Source organism: Lynx canadensis, chromosome A1 (assembly GCF_007474595.2).
Source record: "Lynx canadensis isolate LIC74 chromosome A1, mLynCan4.pri.v2, whole genome shotgun sequence".
Classification (NCBI taxonomy): Eukaryota; Metazoa; Chordata; class Mammalia; order Carnivora; family Felidae; genus Lynx; species Lynx canadensis.
Window position 1 is genome coordinate 137,967,463 of NC_044303.2, and position 17,176 is coordinate 137,984,638.

Below are 17,176 nucleotides of genomic sequence, written 5' to 3' on the forward strand. Positions count from 1 at the left end.
AGGTGAAGTTAAATTTTTCCTGCTTCATTGAAGCAATAATTCAGTTGGATGACAATACAAAAGTTATGATTAAACAACCTTCTGCGCTCTGTGCTTTTGCTGGTGGTGGTATTTGTTAAGTCCTTCTCTTCTGTTACCTCATTTTTCAAACAAGCTTCTTCTATGTTTTATTCTTTATCCCCCTTAGTTTTCCCTCATCCCACCTTTGGTTTATTTCTACTAGTCTTTCCCAGGTCACCAAATAACAATACAGAGGCAAAGGATGAAGCTAAGTTAAATAAAATAACAAAAATATTTCTTATGCATACAGTGATCCATCACAGTGTGATTCTAACACAAAAGATTTTTGGATGAACATGCAAGCTGTAACTGTCTACCTCAAGAAGCTATCAGAGCAAAATCCAGCTGCTTCTTATTATAATGTAGATGTATTAAAGTATCAGGTAAGTGTTCTATCCTTGTAAAAATCATAAATTAAAATATTAATAAATAGATTCTCATAGATTAAATGAGTAATGTGTTATGGCCTCATGAGTTTTATTCCAGGAATTCAAGGAAACTCATTGAAGCCAAAGGAAATTGATGATCAAATTCACTATCTATTCCTGATTCAAATACTGAGTAAATATACATGAATATGTCCTTAACCTGAAAAGACCAGCAACATCAGTCTTAATAATGAAACACACAAAGCAGTTAAAGTCTGGAGTAGCAAAGACATCTATTAATAACTGTAAGAGATTTTTCTGGATGTGTTAGTACAGTTACACAAGAGAATAAAGCAGTAATAGTGGAAGGAGGAACCCAAATTACTGTTACTTACAGGTGATGTTATATTCCTGGAAACCTAAGAATGAACTGAAAAACTATTTGCTGTAGGGGTTTTAAGAGGTGAGTTTAAAAATTAATGCAAAGATTAGTAGCTTTCTAAATATCCAGTTAGGAATATTAATGAAGAAAAATTTTGACAATTAAACTTATCAGACTTGGAGAGGTGCTAGAAGATGGCAATATAGGAAGATCTGGAACTCTCCTCCTCCTATGGACACACCAAAGCTACAGCTACTCTGGAACAGTTTCCTCTGAAAAAGACCTGAAAACCACCTGAACAGTTCCATCACATTAGCAAACAAGCAGAGGGTCACATGGAAGCATGCAGGAGGGGTGAGACCCATTCTCCCCACAAACTCCACCACCAGCACTGTGACCCACAATCAGAAGGGAACTCACAAACCTGGAGCTAATTCCCAAGTGAAAAGTTCATACCCCATATCAGGCATCCCACCTTTTAAGATCTGTACCTGAGAGAAGAGCCCCCAAAACTTCTGGCTTTGAAAAGCACCAGAGCCCACGCCCATGATACCCAAGGGCTATGGTGATCTGAGAAACACCTTCTAGAGGATTCTCACACAGACTCACTCAGTCTAGGGACCAATGCAGAAGCAGCCAATCAAAAGGTGACCACATTATATGAGAAAAGAGAGTCATTTGGCTTATCATAAAGTGTGAGCCAGTGAGGCAGAGGCCTACTGAGATACTCTCCAGGGATAGAGGAGCTAGTAGGCAGCACTTGAGTGCCCAAAGCTGGCAGGTGCCATACACACACACGCACACCCCCCCCCCAGATTTTTAATATGTATATTAAAATAATTTATATATTATATATTAACTCCAGATTTTTTTTTTTCTTTAAAAGGGTGCCATTTTTATGATCCAGGGAACATAGGCTGAGCGATGTCATTTTTTGTGCTCTCCTGCCTTGCTGCAGCTTGTGGTATCTCCCAGAAGGGAGCTTATACACTTGCCTGGAGCCCTGATTTTTTCAACTGTTGCCTAGCGGGACACCTCTAGATTGCCTGGTCTGGTGGCCAGCAGGGCTCATGCTTGTGGTCTTGCAAGACCAGTTATATTTGCATTCTTTAAAAGCTGCTGCCTGATGGTTTGGCTTCCAATCAGTCTCAGTCTAGGTGCTGACAGGTCTTGGCACACCCTCAACAATTGGGAGCTATTAAAGAATAGGCTTCTTTGGTAATCACAAAGTTTCAAAAGACAAGCAACAGCTAAGGCAAGGTTGAATGATAAAGGGTCATGTGCATGAGGCCACTCTTTCAAGAGTGGGAGAGGTGGCTGTTTCATCTAATACATAGAAGCAAACAGGGTCAAACAAAATAAAGGAACAAAAGAATATGTTCCTAATCAAAGAACAAGATAAAACCTCACAAAAAAAGCCTTAATGGAGGTAAGTAATTTACCTGATAGAACATTCAAAGTAATGGTCATAAGGATGCTCATTCAACTCAGGATAACAATGGATGAACCCAGTGAGAACTTTAACAAAGAAACAGAAAATATAAGAAAGTATCAAATAGAAGTTACAGTGCCAAAGAATATAATACCTGACTGAAAAACTAGTGATGTTCAACAGCAGGTTAGATGAAGCAGAAGAGATTGGTGAACTTGATGACAGAACAGTGTAACTCACCCAATCAGAGCTGCAAAAAGAATGAAAAAAGTGAGGAAAGCTCAAGGGACTTAAAGGGGCAACCTCAAGCAGACTAACTTTTGCATCAGGTGTTCCAGAAGGAGAGGATAGAGAAGAGCACAGATAACTTGAAGACCTAATAGCTGAAAACTTCCCTAACCTAGGGAAGGAAACAGACATCCAGATCCAGGAAGCCCAGACAGTTCCAAATTAGATGATCTTAATGAGACTTCTGCAAGACATAATTAAAATATCAAAAGTCAAAGGTAAAGAGGTCTTAAAAGTAGCAAGAGAAAAACCACTTGTTATGTATCTGCTGAGGCTATCAGATTTTTTTTGGCACAAACCTTGTAGGCCAGAAAGGAGAGATCAGGATACATTCAAAGTGCTCAAAGAAGACAATCTCCAACCAAGAATACTCTACCCTGGAAAGTTTTCATTTAGAATTGAAGGAGAGAGAAAGAGTTTTCTGGAAAAGCAAAAGCTAAACAAGTTTATTACAAATAAACCAGCCTCACAAGAAATGTTAAAGGAACTTTTTTAAGCTGTAAAGGGCACTAATTAAAAAAGTATAAATCTCACTGGTAAAGGTAAACATATGGTAAAGGTGGAATGGATTAATTACTCATAAAAGGTAGAATGAAGGTTAAAAGACAAGAATAGTAAAATTAACTACAATAATCAGTTAAGGGATACGCTAGATAAAAAGATACAAAATGTGATCTCAGGGGCACCTGGGTGGCTCGGTTGAGCATCTGACTTTGGCTTCAGGTCATGATCTCTGGTTTGTGGGTTCGAGCCCTGTGTCAGGCTCTGTGCTGACAGCTTGGAGACTGGAACCTGCTTTGGATTCTCTCTCTCTCTCTCTCTCTCTCTCCCCCCCCCTCCCTCTCCCTCCCTCTCCCTCTCCCTCTCCCCCCTCCCTCTTCCCCCTGGCTCGTGCTGTCTCTCAAAAATAAACATTAAAATGATTGTTTTAATGTAACATTAAAAACATAAAATGTGCAGTGGAGGGAGACTAAAAATGATGTAGAGCTTTAGAATATGTTCAGTTTTCAGTTCTCAACTTAAAATACTTATAAATATAGGTTGTTATATGTAAGCCTCATGGTAACTATAAAATAAAAATGTATAGTAGATACATAAAAAATGAAAAGGAATTTAAGCATATCAGTAAATAATGTCATCAAACCACAAAGGAAGAGCACAGGTGGAAAAACAAACAAACAAACAAACAGATGAACTACAAAAACAGCCAGAAAACAGTTAAGAAGATGCCAGTAAGTACATACCTGTCAATAATTAACTATGAATGGACTAAATTATCCAGTCAAAAGAGAATGGATGAGTGGGTTAAAAGTATCACCCATGTATAATGCTGTGCATAAGAGACACACTTCATATAGAAGGACAGAGTTAATGGGGCACCTGGGTGGCTCAGTCGGTTAAGCGTCCGACTTCGGCTCAGGTTATGATCTCACATTTCGTGAGTTCGAGCCCCGTATCGGGCTCTGTGCTGACAGCTCAGAGCCTGGAGCCTGCTTCGGTTTCTGTGTCTCCCCGTCTTTCTGCCCCTCCCCTGCTCATGCTCTGTCTCTCTCTCAAAAATAAATAAAACACTAAAAAAAAATTTAAAAAGGACAGAGTTAAAATGAAGGGATGGAAAAGGTACTCCTTACAAATAGAAATCAAAAGCTGGGGTAGGTTAGGGGTGCCTGAGTGGCCCAGTCGGTTAAGCATCCAACTTTGGCTCAGGTCATGATCTTGGGGTTTGTGCATTCGAGCCCCGTGTCGGGCTCTGGGCTGACAGCTCAGTGACTGGAGCCCGCTTCAGATTCTGTGTCTGCCTCTGTCTGCCCCTCCATTGATTGCGCTCTGTCTCTCGCATTGTCTCAAAAATAAATAAACATTAAAAAAAAAAATCTGGGGTAGGTTAATAGACAAAATAGACTTTAAAATTAGAGGAATTAAGAGAAAAGGGCATTATATAGTGATAAAGGTGTCACTCCACCAAGATGATGTCATATTTGTAAATATTTATGCACCCAACAGTGGAGCACCTAAATCTACCTTTTAAGAGACCTTAAAGGGAGAAATTGAGAGCAATACAAAAGGGGAATACCCTACTTACGTCATCTAGACAGACATCAATAAGAAAACGTTTTTCTTAAATGACATGATAGACCAGATGGACTTAAAAGATATATACAGAACATTCCATCCCAAAGCGGTATGTACCTTCTTTTCAAGTGCACATGGGACATCTCTAGAGAAGATCATAGGTTAGGCCACAAAACAAGTATTAATAAATTTGAAAAGATAGAAATCCTGTTATGCATCTTTTCTTACCAAAATGATACAAAACTAGAAATCAATTGTGGGAAGAAGACTGGAAAATTAAAAAATTTGTGGAAATTAAACAATATGCTACTCAACCATTCGGTCAATGAATAAATCAAAAGAGAAATGAAAAGTTATCTTGAGACCAATGAAAATGGACATATGCCAAAATTACTGGATGTAGCAGAAACAGTGCTAAGAAGGATGTTCCTGTCAGTAAATGCCTACCCAGCAAACAAAAATCTCAAACTTCCTTTACACCTTGGAGAACTAAGAAAATGAAGAATAAAGCCACAGTTAGCGGAATGGACGAAGTAACCAAGAGCAGAAATCAAATACAAATTAAAAATACAATAGAAAAAACTAAGCTGGTTCTTTGAAAAGATAAATAAAATTGATAAACTTTTAATCAGATTCACCAAGAAAACAGCAGAGAGGGTGCAAATAAAGTCAGAAATAAGAGAGACCTTACAACTGATACTATGCAAATACAAAGGGTCATGAGAAACCACCACGAACAATTTTATGCCAACAGATTGAACAGCCTAGAAGAAATAAATTTTTAGAAACAGACAGCCTTCTAAGACTGAATCCTGATAAAGTAGAAAATCTCAATAGACCAGTTACTAGTAAAGAGACTGTATCAGTAATCAAAAACCTTCCAGGAACAGAAGTCCAGGACTACACTGTCTCACTGGTGAATTCTGCCCAATTTTCAGCGAAGAATTATTACCAATCTTTCTCAAACTTTTCAAAAAAAAAAAAAATAGAAGAGGAGGCAGCAATTCCATTATGCTAAGTGAACTAAGACAGTGAAAGAGAAATACCGTATAATTCCACTTCTATGTGGAATCTAAAAAACAAAATGCCAAGCTCAGAGGCAACAGAGAACATACTGTTTCCAGATATAGGGTTTGGAGGGAGGTAGACAAAGTGGGTGAAAGGATTCAAAAGTATAAACTTCCAGTAATAAGTCATGAGGATGGAAGATAGAGCATCATGACTAAGGTTAGTAAAACCATATTGCATATTTCAGAGGTGCTAAAAGAGTAAATCTCAATCCTCATCACGAGAAAAAGTAGTTGTGATTATTTTGCAGTATATAAAATATTGAACCTTTATGTAGTCCACCTGAAACTCATGTCAATTATACCGCAATAAAATTAAAAAAACATGTTAAACTATCCTTTCCTGTAATCACAATGAACACATAATAAAAACTAGGAAGAAACCTAACACTATTTCTAATGAGTTGAATATAGTTATAAAGGTATACTTTATTCAGATGAAGAGTCATGTTGTAAAAAGCTTAGGTGTTTCTAAATTAACTTAGAAATTTAATGCGATCCTGATCAGAAATCCAGTGGAAGTGTGTATATATTGGTGTTTGGACAGTCATTTTCAAGTTTTCCGGAAGAATAAAGCTAGGAATAAAAATGTTTTAAATGGTAATGTGGAGTAATGTTTTAGTTTTAATGGGGTAAAGTCATGGATGAATATAAAGTGTGCAAGTGTGTGTGTATATATATGTATATTTTTAATATGTATATGTTTTTACATATTTTGATCTTGAAGTGTCAAGACCTTTTTAAGTGTAATACAGAACCCAGAAGCCATGGTATGAGAGGGATATTTGACAATAAATAAATGTGTATAAATTCTTTGTTAAAACAAAGTCTTAAACAGAATTGGTATCTAATCTGAGGGAAAAGTTTTCATAATATAATAAGACCAAAAGGCTTACTCTGAAGAGCTCTTTTAAATAAAAGATGGTTAACTCAAGAGATAGGTAACTTATGAAAGATGTTTCATGTCTATAGTAATCAGAGCAGTGGATACTAAGGTGACAATGAGATAGCAGTTTTAGCCCATCAGATGAACAAAAATGGGAAAGACTGTATTAAGAGAGCTGTGACCACTTGTTAGTAGGCATACAAATTAATCGAACTTCTTAGAAAGCAGTTCTGTTAGATTGTTGAATAGCTGTTGGATTAAACTGCTGAACAGTCAAACCTTTAATTCCACTTCAAGAAATCAGTTTGTCAAAAATAGCACACATGGGAGGAAAAAAAGAAGATAAGGTGCAAAGGATTTTCACTGCAGCACTGTATGGAAACCATGTGAGCACACATCTATAGAAGACAATGATTAAATGAATTACTACAGCCATTAGAAATAATTAGGGGCGCCTGGGTGGCTCAGTCGGTTAAGCGTCCGACTTCGGCTCAGGTCATGATCTCGCAGTCCGTGAGTTCAAGCCCCGCGTCGGGCTCTGTGCTGACTGCTCAGAGCCTGGAGCCTGTTTCGGATTCTGTGTCTCCCTCTCTCTCTGACCCTCCCCCGTTCATGCTCTGTCTCTCTCTGTCTCAAAAATAAACGTTAAAAAAAAATTAAAAAAAAAAAGAAATAATGAGATCTGTGCATGCGTGCCTACAGTGTTAACAGTGGGGAGTAAGAATGCTAAGGGATAAATTTCCTACTTCATATACTTAATGTATTATGTGAAATTTTAATAGAGTAATTGTATTAATATGGCTTACGTTTTTGGGAAATAAATAAGGAATAGAAAGTGGTGCGACTTAAGTAGGCTTAGAGTTTATTCCGGGTATTCATTATTCTTAATTCAGTAAACATTTATTATTCAGTGCTTGCTAATTGCCAGGAATAGCATGAGAGGTAGTATGTATGTATGTTTTGTTATCTCGAAAAAAGGCATAGTGTTCACAATAAGGAAAACTGAGGGGTTCCTGGGTGGCTCAGTTGGTTAAACAATAAGGAAAACTGGAAATGCAATGTTAGTGTACATTTAAACAGGGTGATCAGGGTAGGTCTCATTAAAAAGGAGTTAACTTGAGCAAGGATCTAAAGAATGGGAAGGAATTGCACCATTTACTAGGGGTCATGTGATTAAAATTAAACACTTGGAAGTACGGAAGTATTCTAATTCCAGACTTGCAGTATTGCCTGGTGACTTATCCTTTTTTTTTTTTTTTAATTTAAATTCTTTTAATTCGTAAGGAATCTTAGAATTGAATTCTGTGTTGGATGTTGAAAGGGATTCTTAAGTTAACATGCATAAAGAAGAATCACCTGATGACATATTTCTTTCTGGACCTAGCACCTAAGCAGTTGAGTCAGATTTTCTGCATTTGGACCTATAGGAATGTGTATTTTGCACAACTGTCATGGACATTTTGATGTGGGTAGTCCTAGATCCATACTGTGAGACTGGCTCTTACTCCTCGGAGATAAGCCTGCTTTCTTCTGCCTAACGATATTTCCATCATTATTTTTGATTCTGAGAACTCTTGTGTTCAAGCATACATGTCTTCAGTATGACTTGTTTACTTTTTGGGCAAAAACTAACTTTTTTCTTTTTCTCTTTAAAGGTATCATCAAATGGTATTCAGTCCACTCCTCTAAATCTTGCAACATATTGGAAGTGTAGTGCTGGCACCACAGATCTTAGAGTGGATTATAAGTACAACCCAGAAGCTATGGTGGCACCGAGCGTGCTTTCAAACATACAGGTGGTGGTACCAGTGGATGGAGGAGTCACAAATATGCAGTCCCTTCCCCCTGCAATATGGTAAATTTGAGTTTTCTGAATTCCTGCTAAATTTTGCTGCAAGCTCCAACTCGTAGAACCCATTTTCAAAGTTGTAAGCTTGAAAAGTATTTGTGCATTTTACCATAAAAACTGTGGTGTAAAAGATGCTGTTCATCTTACTAGTCAAATCACAATAGCCTCAATCCAAAAGTAAGTTTGCGTTCACCACCCAGGCTTGAATGACTCAGTACAACTTTACCTTTAGGTAAATCACTTAACCTCCATCAACTTTATTTTTCTAAAAAATAATACTTATTATTTTAGAGGGGTAAATATAGCATCTATCATCTCTGTAAGAACACCTGTCTTAATAGTTTAGGAATTCTCATCTCTTAACTACCTCTCTTGTTCCCTGAATTAGTATAGACTAACACTCTAGGTTCTTTCACTGTTTAATAAAAGTTTGTTGTCCTTCAATAATGAAGGTACTGAACCACATATATTTTCAGTGTTCCTTTTTCTGACTAGAAGAATTATGTAATTTAGTAAACTTCCATTAAGATATAGCATTATATTTACTTACATCGTAAACACATTATCACCTGGTGATACTACTGAAAGTAAATTTAGCCCTATAGTTGTTTTGGTGAAATACTTAAAATGTATTCATTTATTGACAGCCCATCCATTTTTAAGCCCCTATACTAGACACTTAATCAGAAGATATTTGTTCTTATAGGAATGCAGAACAAATGAAAGCCTTTTGGAAACTGTCTGGTATTTCAGAAAAATCAGAAAATGGAGGTAAGTGTGTGTGTATGCCTTTTTGTTTGTAATTCAGTGTCCATGAAAATTGATTTTTCAGGCATTTTTATGGACAGTTTTTTCCTAGATTTTCATGCCTTCAGTTCTAGAATTGACCACTAGATGGAAGTTAATACCTTAAATAAGAGTGGACCAGTTGACATTCAGAACCCATTTTTCCCCTCTAGATTGAATATGCTTTCTCTGTAAGAAAAATGATTTGTTTTGCTCTAACTTTATAAATACTATGTAAATGCATACATTCACATGAGAATATTATTAGGTATTTTCAAGTGACCTGATAACTGAAACTGATTTAATATACCATTTAGCTCATTCTGTTCCTGGGGTCCTCCTGTCCTCCCAGAAATCATGTAGAAGCTTGCAGGCTTTCAAAAGCCCCTTTGTTTGCCTACTTCACTTTCCAAGAGAACTTTTCCTGGTCATTTCTCCTTAGTAAAACTAACCATCAACAGCCTTTACTTCTCTGCTAATTATTTTAAGAAGAAACAAGTTAATTGCTTACTCCCACCAAGTCTGTATCTGTTTGTGCTCACAAGGCAAAGGAAAAATCTCTGTTGGCTGGTCTCTGTCTTGTCTTCTCTAACTCAGTTTAGAATGTAATTTCCAGGACAGTCAAGTCTTTAACATTAATTATTCCTATTTTCTCTTAAGAGAATTCTCCTGGGGCACCTGGGGTGCTCAGTCGGTTGAGCGTCTGACTTCAGCTCAGGTTATGATCTCGCAGTCTGAGTTTGAGCCCCGCATCGGACTCTGTGCTGACAGCTCAGAGCCTGGAGCCTGCTTCGGATTCTGTGTCTCCCTCGCTCTCTGCCCCTCCCCCGCTCATGCTTTTTCTCTCTCTCTCTGTCAAAAATAAACATTAAAAAAAATTAAAAAAAAAAAAAGAGAATTCTCTTGCTCTTTTTTGGATGCCTACTTAACCTCCAATAACTTTTCCTATTACTAAGTAGGACTTTTTTTTTTCTAGCTTTTCAAATTTTGCTTAGCTTTTTCTCTTTGAACACTTTAAGCATAATGTGATCAAAGCATAAATCATATCCCTGGTATTTCTCCTATGTATTTCTGTATCAAGTAGCAGGAATATATCGATAGTGGCTATTTATACATGTCATGCTGAATCACTCTTTTACTAGAGAACCACCTATTTGGTGAAATAACCAAGCTGATCTACAGTTCCTTTGTTGCCTATTTTCATGTGCCAAAGGTGCTGACTTCTGCTTGAGCTGTATCGCTTCTGGGGGGACAAAACTGAAATTCCTAGTGAAATCTGGAAGTAAACCAGAAATCCTGTTTGAATTGAGGGCTTACGTAACCAGCTAGCAGGAAAATGAGAATACAGATTTCCCCCTACTTAATGAAACTATACTAGTTAGTACTTGTAAGTACTAACAAGAGAAATTGTTTCCTCAAAAACAGGGTACAAATTTTCTAATCAGATAGATGAATACTTTTCCTCTGCTGTTCAGGAATCAGGATATCTATGTGAGGAAATGGAAAAATACTATAAATGTTCTGATTTGGTTAACCTTTAAAAAGAAATATGCAAATTAGGATACTGTACAATAGAAATCGTTTCTGCTCTGGCTTTATGCCCAGAAGAGGGACAGGAAATAATTTTCAAGTTTAAGATTTGCCAAGGTGGCTGCTCTTGGCCTGTAGAACTTTCACAGAATTGAATTGCCTATCAAGAGAATTGTGCAAGTCTAAGGAGGACTTGGGCTTGGACGGTGGTTAAGAATTAGGCAGCATTTCATCCTCCCAGCCAATCTGTGCCATGAGGCACAGTAGTGCAGGATGGATCAGGGTTATGCTGTGCTGTTCTACTTCTGTGTATCCTAGAATATTGCTCCTGCTACCTAGCGGTTGTCTGTTTTCCTTGACTGGAAACCTGGGCACACTCTGAGACTCCTCCTCCTTTCCCCCTCTCGATTCCAACTCTGAAATATTTTTCAAATGCATTTTCTTCTTTCCTTTCCCTTAGCCTGATTGAGATCCACTTCAACTGTCACCTAGAATCCTACACTATTTTATTGACTTTCAGTTGGTTTCCCTACCTGGCACCTTGTACCTCAGTCCCCTTTTAAGACCCTAATCTGAATTGTTTTTGTCTTCTTTATCTTTAGTGACTTCCTATGGTTATTTTTTATCTTGGGATGTAAAGATATTTGGAGCTTGTTCCTTCCTACCATTCTAGTCTTCTGCCCCTCTTGTATCCTGTCCTCTAGGTCTTCTGATATGCATGCAGTTCCCTTAAAGGCACTGTATTCTCTCCCCTCTCTACCTGTAGTTACCCCTGCCTGCAATTCACACTGTCCTCTCCACCATCATTTTATGTGCTTTTGTGCCCATAGCAATTCAGAGCACTTTTGTAGCATTTATCATATTCATCACAATTTTTTGCTTTACAGTTTCTGGCATACTGTTAGACTGAGGTATGTAGAATAAATGGTTAGACTGAAAAGAAGACATCTCAAATATCTAGTTGACCCTTGAACAATGCAGGGGTTAGAAGTGCCAAGCCCCCGCACACCACTCACCCTGGTGGACCTGTGTAGTCAAAAATCCATGTATAACTTGCCCCCCCCCCCCCCCACCAAACTTAATTACTAACAGCCTACTGTTACCCAGAAGCTCTACCGGTAACATAAACAGTCAATGAACAGGTATTTTGTAGGTTTTATGTGTTATATACTGTACTGTTAAAATAAGCTAGATAAAAGGAAATAAAATCAGAAAAGACAAAAAATACACTTAAGAGCACTGCACCGAATGAAAAAAGTCTCTGTTTAAGTGAACCCACAGAGTCCAAACCCATGTTGCTCAAAGGTCAGCTGTATTCGGCATGATAGGCAAGTTAAATTTTAAGAAGGGGAATAGAAAATAATAATATTGATACAGCTTTCCTAATCTTAGCTGTCTTTCCTTCTTTACTTCTCCCATCCCTATAATATGGTAGTTGACTGTCATCATTGTTTTTGGACTTTATTCCTACTCGCACTACTCCTCTAAGCGCTTTCCTCTGAACTGCCCACATTGACTTTTTTTTTTTTTTTTACTTCAACATGTGTCTGTATCATGTTGAATCTCAATACAGATCTACAGGGGTGTTTTAAGTCAAAGAAAAGCAAGGATTAAGAGTACTTTTAATTCACTGGTGCCTAGGTGGCTCAGTTAAGCATCCCACTTTGGCTCAGGTCATGATCTTACAGTTGGTGAGATTGAGTCCTACATTGGGCTCTGTGCTGACAACTCAGAACCTGGAGCCTGCTTTGGATTCCGTCTCCCTCTCTCCCTGCCCCTCCCCACTCATCCTCTGTCTCTCTCAAAAATAAATAAACATTAAAAAAATCAATTAAAAAAAGACGACTTAATTTAGATTCTTTGAATCAAGTCTGATTTGGACACAGGACATTGATGTGTTTACTATATACATTTTATGCATTTGGCATAGAACATAGTTTATCTTATTTGTTTTTTCTGTTAATTTTATGTTGCCCTGGGTAAGTTCTTTATTCTTTTCCTTGTAGGTTCTGGGTCCCTCAGAGCAAAATTTGATCTTTCAGAAGGACCTAGTAAACCCACAACACTTGCAGTGCAGTTCCTCAGCGAGGGAAGTACCCTCTCGGGAGTAGATATTGAACTTGTAGGCACTGGCTATAGGCTTTCCTTAGTAAAGAAGCGGTTTGCCACTGGTAAGTTGAGAGATTTTGTTTTTAGTGTACATGGGAACATTCTAACAGTGTGCTACTAAGCAACTATTTTATAAACTGTCAAGCAGTTTATCATCTAGTCATGGAAAATTTCTTCTTCGACCTTTCGTACAAAGTGCCAGGTAGAGACATACCTGGGAGAGAATAACTGTGGTCAGTATACATGGACACCTGTGATCGGATTCTCATGTATCATAAACAGCAGATGGGAACTAGGGTTCTGTGTCTGTAACCACAGTGAAAATGTCGTCCTTTGAGTTCATTTGAAATTGTAATTGCATGGGTCTGCTTGGTGTTTTTCAGGACGATACCTGGCAGATTGCTGATGGACCTGGGAAACGGGTTGGCTCGAGACAGAAGCACAAGTCTGACATCCTGCATTGTCTGTTCTTTCCAACACGATTCTAGCTTCTATTAGGTCCTTTGAACGTACACACATTTGAGAACTGATTACAAACATTAAATTGCACTTTTGAAGTGAGTCATCAAAAGCAATAGCACTGAAATGATTTTCATCGCTGTTAATGATCAACTGCAATATTCCAGAAGCACATTTGTAGAGATTCTCAGTAAAATGAAGTTTTCCTAGGCTGAAATTTCATATTGTCTTCAGTGTCTATGTTGAGTTATATAGTGTATTATCAGACCTAAAATTTCAGGAGAGCAAGCACCAAATAATTCAGCTTTCCATAAATTTTTAGAGTCAGAGATATGTTTGAAATTTCCTAAGCTTGATATTGAATGGAGACAGACAGAACGTGAATTCTTAAGTTTTGGATAACGTTAATTCTGAACACTCAATCAAATTGAGTTATGTGCCATAAAGTAATCAGACCAGAGTCCAAGGTGTACGCAAAAAATGTATAATTTGAATCTCATAGAAACATTAATAAAGTGTAAATGGTGTTTTATATGATTTTTTTAATTCTCAAGTGCAATGTGTTTTAAAATAAGCTTGCAAAAGACAGCAGAGAAATTTACTTCTGCAGTTAGTTAACTTTATAGAATTTGTGATTGTTTTTAAGAATTAATGCTGTAGATTTAATTTATTTTTATATGGATTGCATAATGTGTGCCTTTTAAAACAATAACAAAAGCCAGAAATGTGCCTATCCAGGTTTGTGTTCGTTAATGTGCCTCACTTTTTTTCCCTTCACAGTCTGGCTCTTCTATTCAGTGTTAGAGTGGTCAAGCATTTTTACAAGATAATTGCCATTTTGTAAATATCTTGACCTCAATTGGGAAGGGAATTCAGAGTAACTAAAGGTTAATTTGTACCTAAAAATCCTGGCTCACTTCTTTAGTGATACACTGTAGCCGATAGAAAGAGAAATACACCTAATCGCCTATGTTTACAGGGGAAGAAAAGTTACCTTCAGATATTCCACCTAAGTATGTAAATCATAAAACCAATATGAAAAACTAAAGGTAACTTGGTAACTGCTATTTTAATCCTCAATTTGACACTTCCTTTCATTCTGTTTATCATTGGAAATTTATACATTTAATGAATGTGTTGGGGGCATGAGTTTTGTATTTCGCGAGGAAGACATTTTAGAGAAGATTAGTTTTGGCATTGGAGAAGTACTGCCGTTTGTTTTCATTTCAACAATTGGGACAGTTACCAATTTGTATGTTATTGGTTAATTGCCAACTGCTAGAAATTGGGAGAGGATTTGAAGTGATGGATTGGGTTAAGCATTTCTTGAACTACTAATATTAAATAGTAAAAAAACCTAACTTTATAGCAAATCCTAATTGAAGGACTTAAAATGTTTTGGACAGTTTCATAATTTACAAGTGGGAATTTTATTTATAAATACCAATGTCCTGCCTTTTATGTAGAAGTGATAAATTGTTATATATGATAATTTATATAAAACCACTAATTATTCTGTTAAGCTTTACAGAACATTAAAACCCCTACTACTAGACATTTATGTAACATCTTGTTCTACTAAATACAGCAGAAAATCTACTTATTAGCAATACATAGAACACAGTATGTGCTTTTTAGGTATATTCAGTATTAGCCCAATTTGACATTTAGATTTGACTAAAGCAGCATATTAAGACAATTTGCTGAAATGTTCATCTTCACTAAATAGCAAAATGGGAATTTCTAACTCTTATGTTGTGCTCTTTTAAATGCCAATTACAATCCCTTACTGGAATCTTAAATGTAACTGCTTTGCAATCACACTGCTTTCTGTGGGCAGTTAATACTTTATTACTGGACTTCAGACACAGTTACACTCACCAGGTTTGTTTCGAATCAAGTATTACCTAAAACATGTACAGATTAGTAAAATGGTTAAACTTCTGCACTTTCTGATTACCACAGTCTTCATGCCAAGTGTCGATACCTACATTTGTATTAGGCGCAGGCTACAATTTTGAAGCCATATGAGTTTATATTGATTTTTTTTTCATTTAAAAATCCACTAATGGTGTAAAAAAGACCAGTAGATTTTCAATGGGAAATGTATTTAGCAAGCTGGTTCTTGCTGCTGTATAGTGATAAACTTTGTAGCTGCCTCTTTAACCAAGAATTTGTAAACAAAGAACTCTAACAAATGTGAGTTTTTAAGAAATGTTATTTACTACTTTGAGTTGTAATTAGAACAATGCAAATCTATCTTACACAATTTTGTAAATATTTTTGATTTTTTCATAAAATGTAAATGTTACATAAAAGTTGTGCCCTTAATAAACATGTAATATATAATTTATCAGTTGGTTTATGTGTCTTTGTACCCCTATTGATAGTAATAGCTATGGTTAGGACAATGCGGGGCAGGTGAGGAGTAATTGGTTTTGAACATGGTATCACCATTTTGACAGGCATACAGATTGCTCTGTTAATTTAGTTCAACTGGTTATATAGGAAAACTTCATTTGCATTATAACCCCAAGATGCAGAAATTTTTTGAAAGTGATTTTTAAACATATTTAAATACATTTTCTCACGTATAGTTTCTAAAGATATTTAAATTGATGTCAAGCTCTACCAAAGATATTCCTCCAGATAGCTGCTTAGCAACCCTACTCTTCATCTGTTGCTGGTATTGGTCAGAACAAGTGGGTTTTTTGGCCTTTTCCTTATGCTACAGTATGGCTGTTGCAGGTCCAGAATGTATGTTTACATCCAAAGCTGGGAAGGGGCAGTTCCTGGTTTATCTGTCCTTTCTGTCAGGAGAGTAAAAGCTTTTCCAGAAGCTTTCACCACATTTGTGCTTCTATCCTGTCTTCCAGAATTGTGTGTGAGAAGCAAACAAAGCAAGTAGCCTTTATAATAGAAGTGGCCAAAGGAGAAGAGGCTGGCAATGGCTGAAGGTGAGCTGGCCAGTAAGTCAGCCACAGATTTTTCTGACTGATACAGACAGACCCCAACCCCCCCCCCCCAGCCCACCCCTTTTTAAAAATAAATTCAGCAGTGAGCAGGGAAAACTTGAAAATCTTTTGTTTTTATCTTTAGTAAGAGTGTATCAGTATAACCTTTGTATTGAGTACTTTGAAACCAAAGCCTTTAACACTGTATGTTCACTAAACTGGAATTAAAAGAAACCAAAGCCTTAAAAAAAAAAAAAAAAAAAAAAAAAAAATCTGGAGAGGACCCAAGATGGCAGAACAGCATGGAAGTTTTTTGTGCGTCTTGCACCCGTGAAATACAGCCAGCCCAACACTAAACCATCCTGCACACCTAGAAAACTGATCTGAGGATTAACACAACAATCTGCACAACGTGAACCACAGAATTCAGCAGGTACACGGCGGAGAGGTGAACTTGGGGAGAGAGAAGCAGCAGAGGACAGGGAGCCGCTTTTGCATCAGGAGAGAGGATGGAGATGGGGGGGGAGATTATAGGAAAAGCACCCCTCCCCAAAAGCAGCTGGAGAGACAGTGGAAAATTGGAAACAGCCACAGGGACTAAACTAAAAAGGGAGAAAGGAGAGGGCTTAAATTCCATTACGACCGTAAATGGGGAGCGCAGAGTCGGAAACTCCGCAGCTTGATACCTGGCAGTGCCCTGGTGAGAAGGGCAAATCTCCAGGAGCAGAGCGGGGTCTGGAAGGTTCTTGGGCCACACGGGGAGAAGCAGTTCCATTGCTGGGAGGACATTTGGTAGAGGCTGTGAGGCCACCTGTGCCCAGCACACCCCAGAGAACGGCCACATTCACTGGTGCTGGATCGAGGCCATTGGAGGTGAAGCTTAGTGCCAGATGTGTTGTGATTTTCCATAATCCCTGAAACGCTGCTTGCGAA

General features: G+C 37.5%; 1 protein-coding gene across 1 annotated transcript in view; it reads left to right on the forward strand.

Annotated features, from left to right (window-relative positions):
• FCHO2 (FCH and mu domain containing endocytic adaptor 2) overlaps positions 1 to 15,642 on the forward strand; it is a 124,067-nt gene extending 108,425 nt beyond the window's left edge. The window contains 5 exon segments of the mRNA XM_030322798.1: positions 311 to 443; positions 8,212 to 8,411; positions 9,112 to 9,176; positions 12,728 to 12,892; positions 13,214 to 15,642. Of these exon segments, the coding sequence (XP_030178658.1) occupies positions 311 to 443; positions 8,212 to 8,411; positions 9,112 to 9,176; positions 12,728 to 12,892; positions 13,214 to 13,236 (586 nt within the window). The 3' untranslated portion in view covers positions 13,237 to 15,642.
• The last annotated feature ends 1,534 nt before the right edge of the window (positions 15,643 to 17,176 follow it).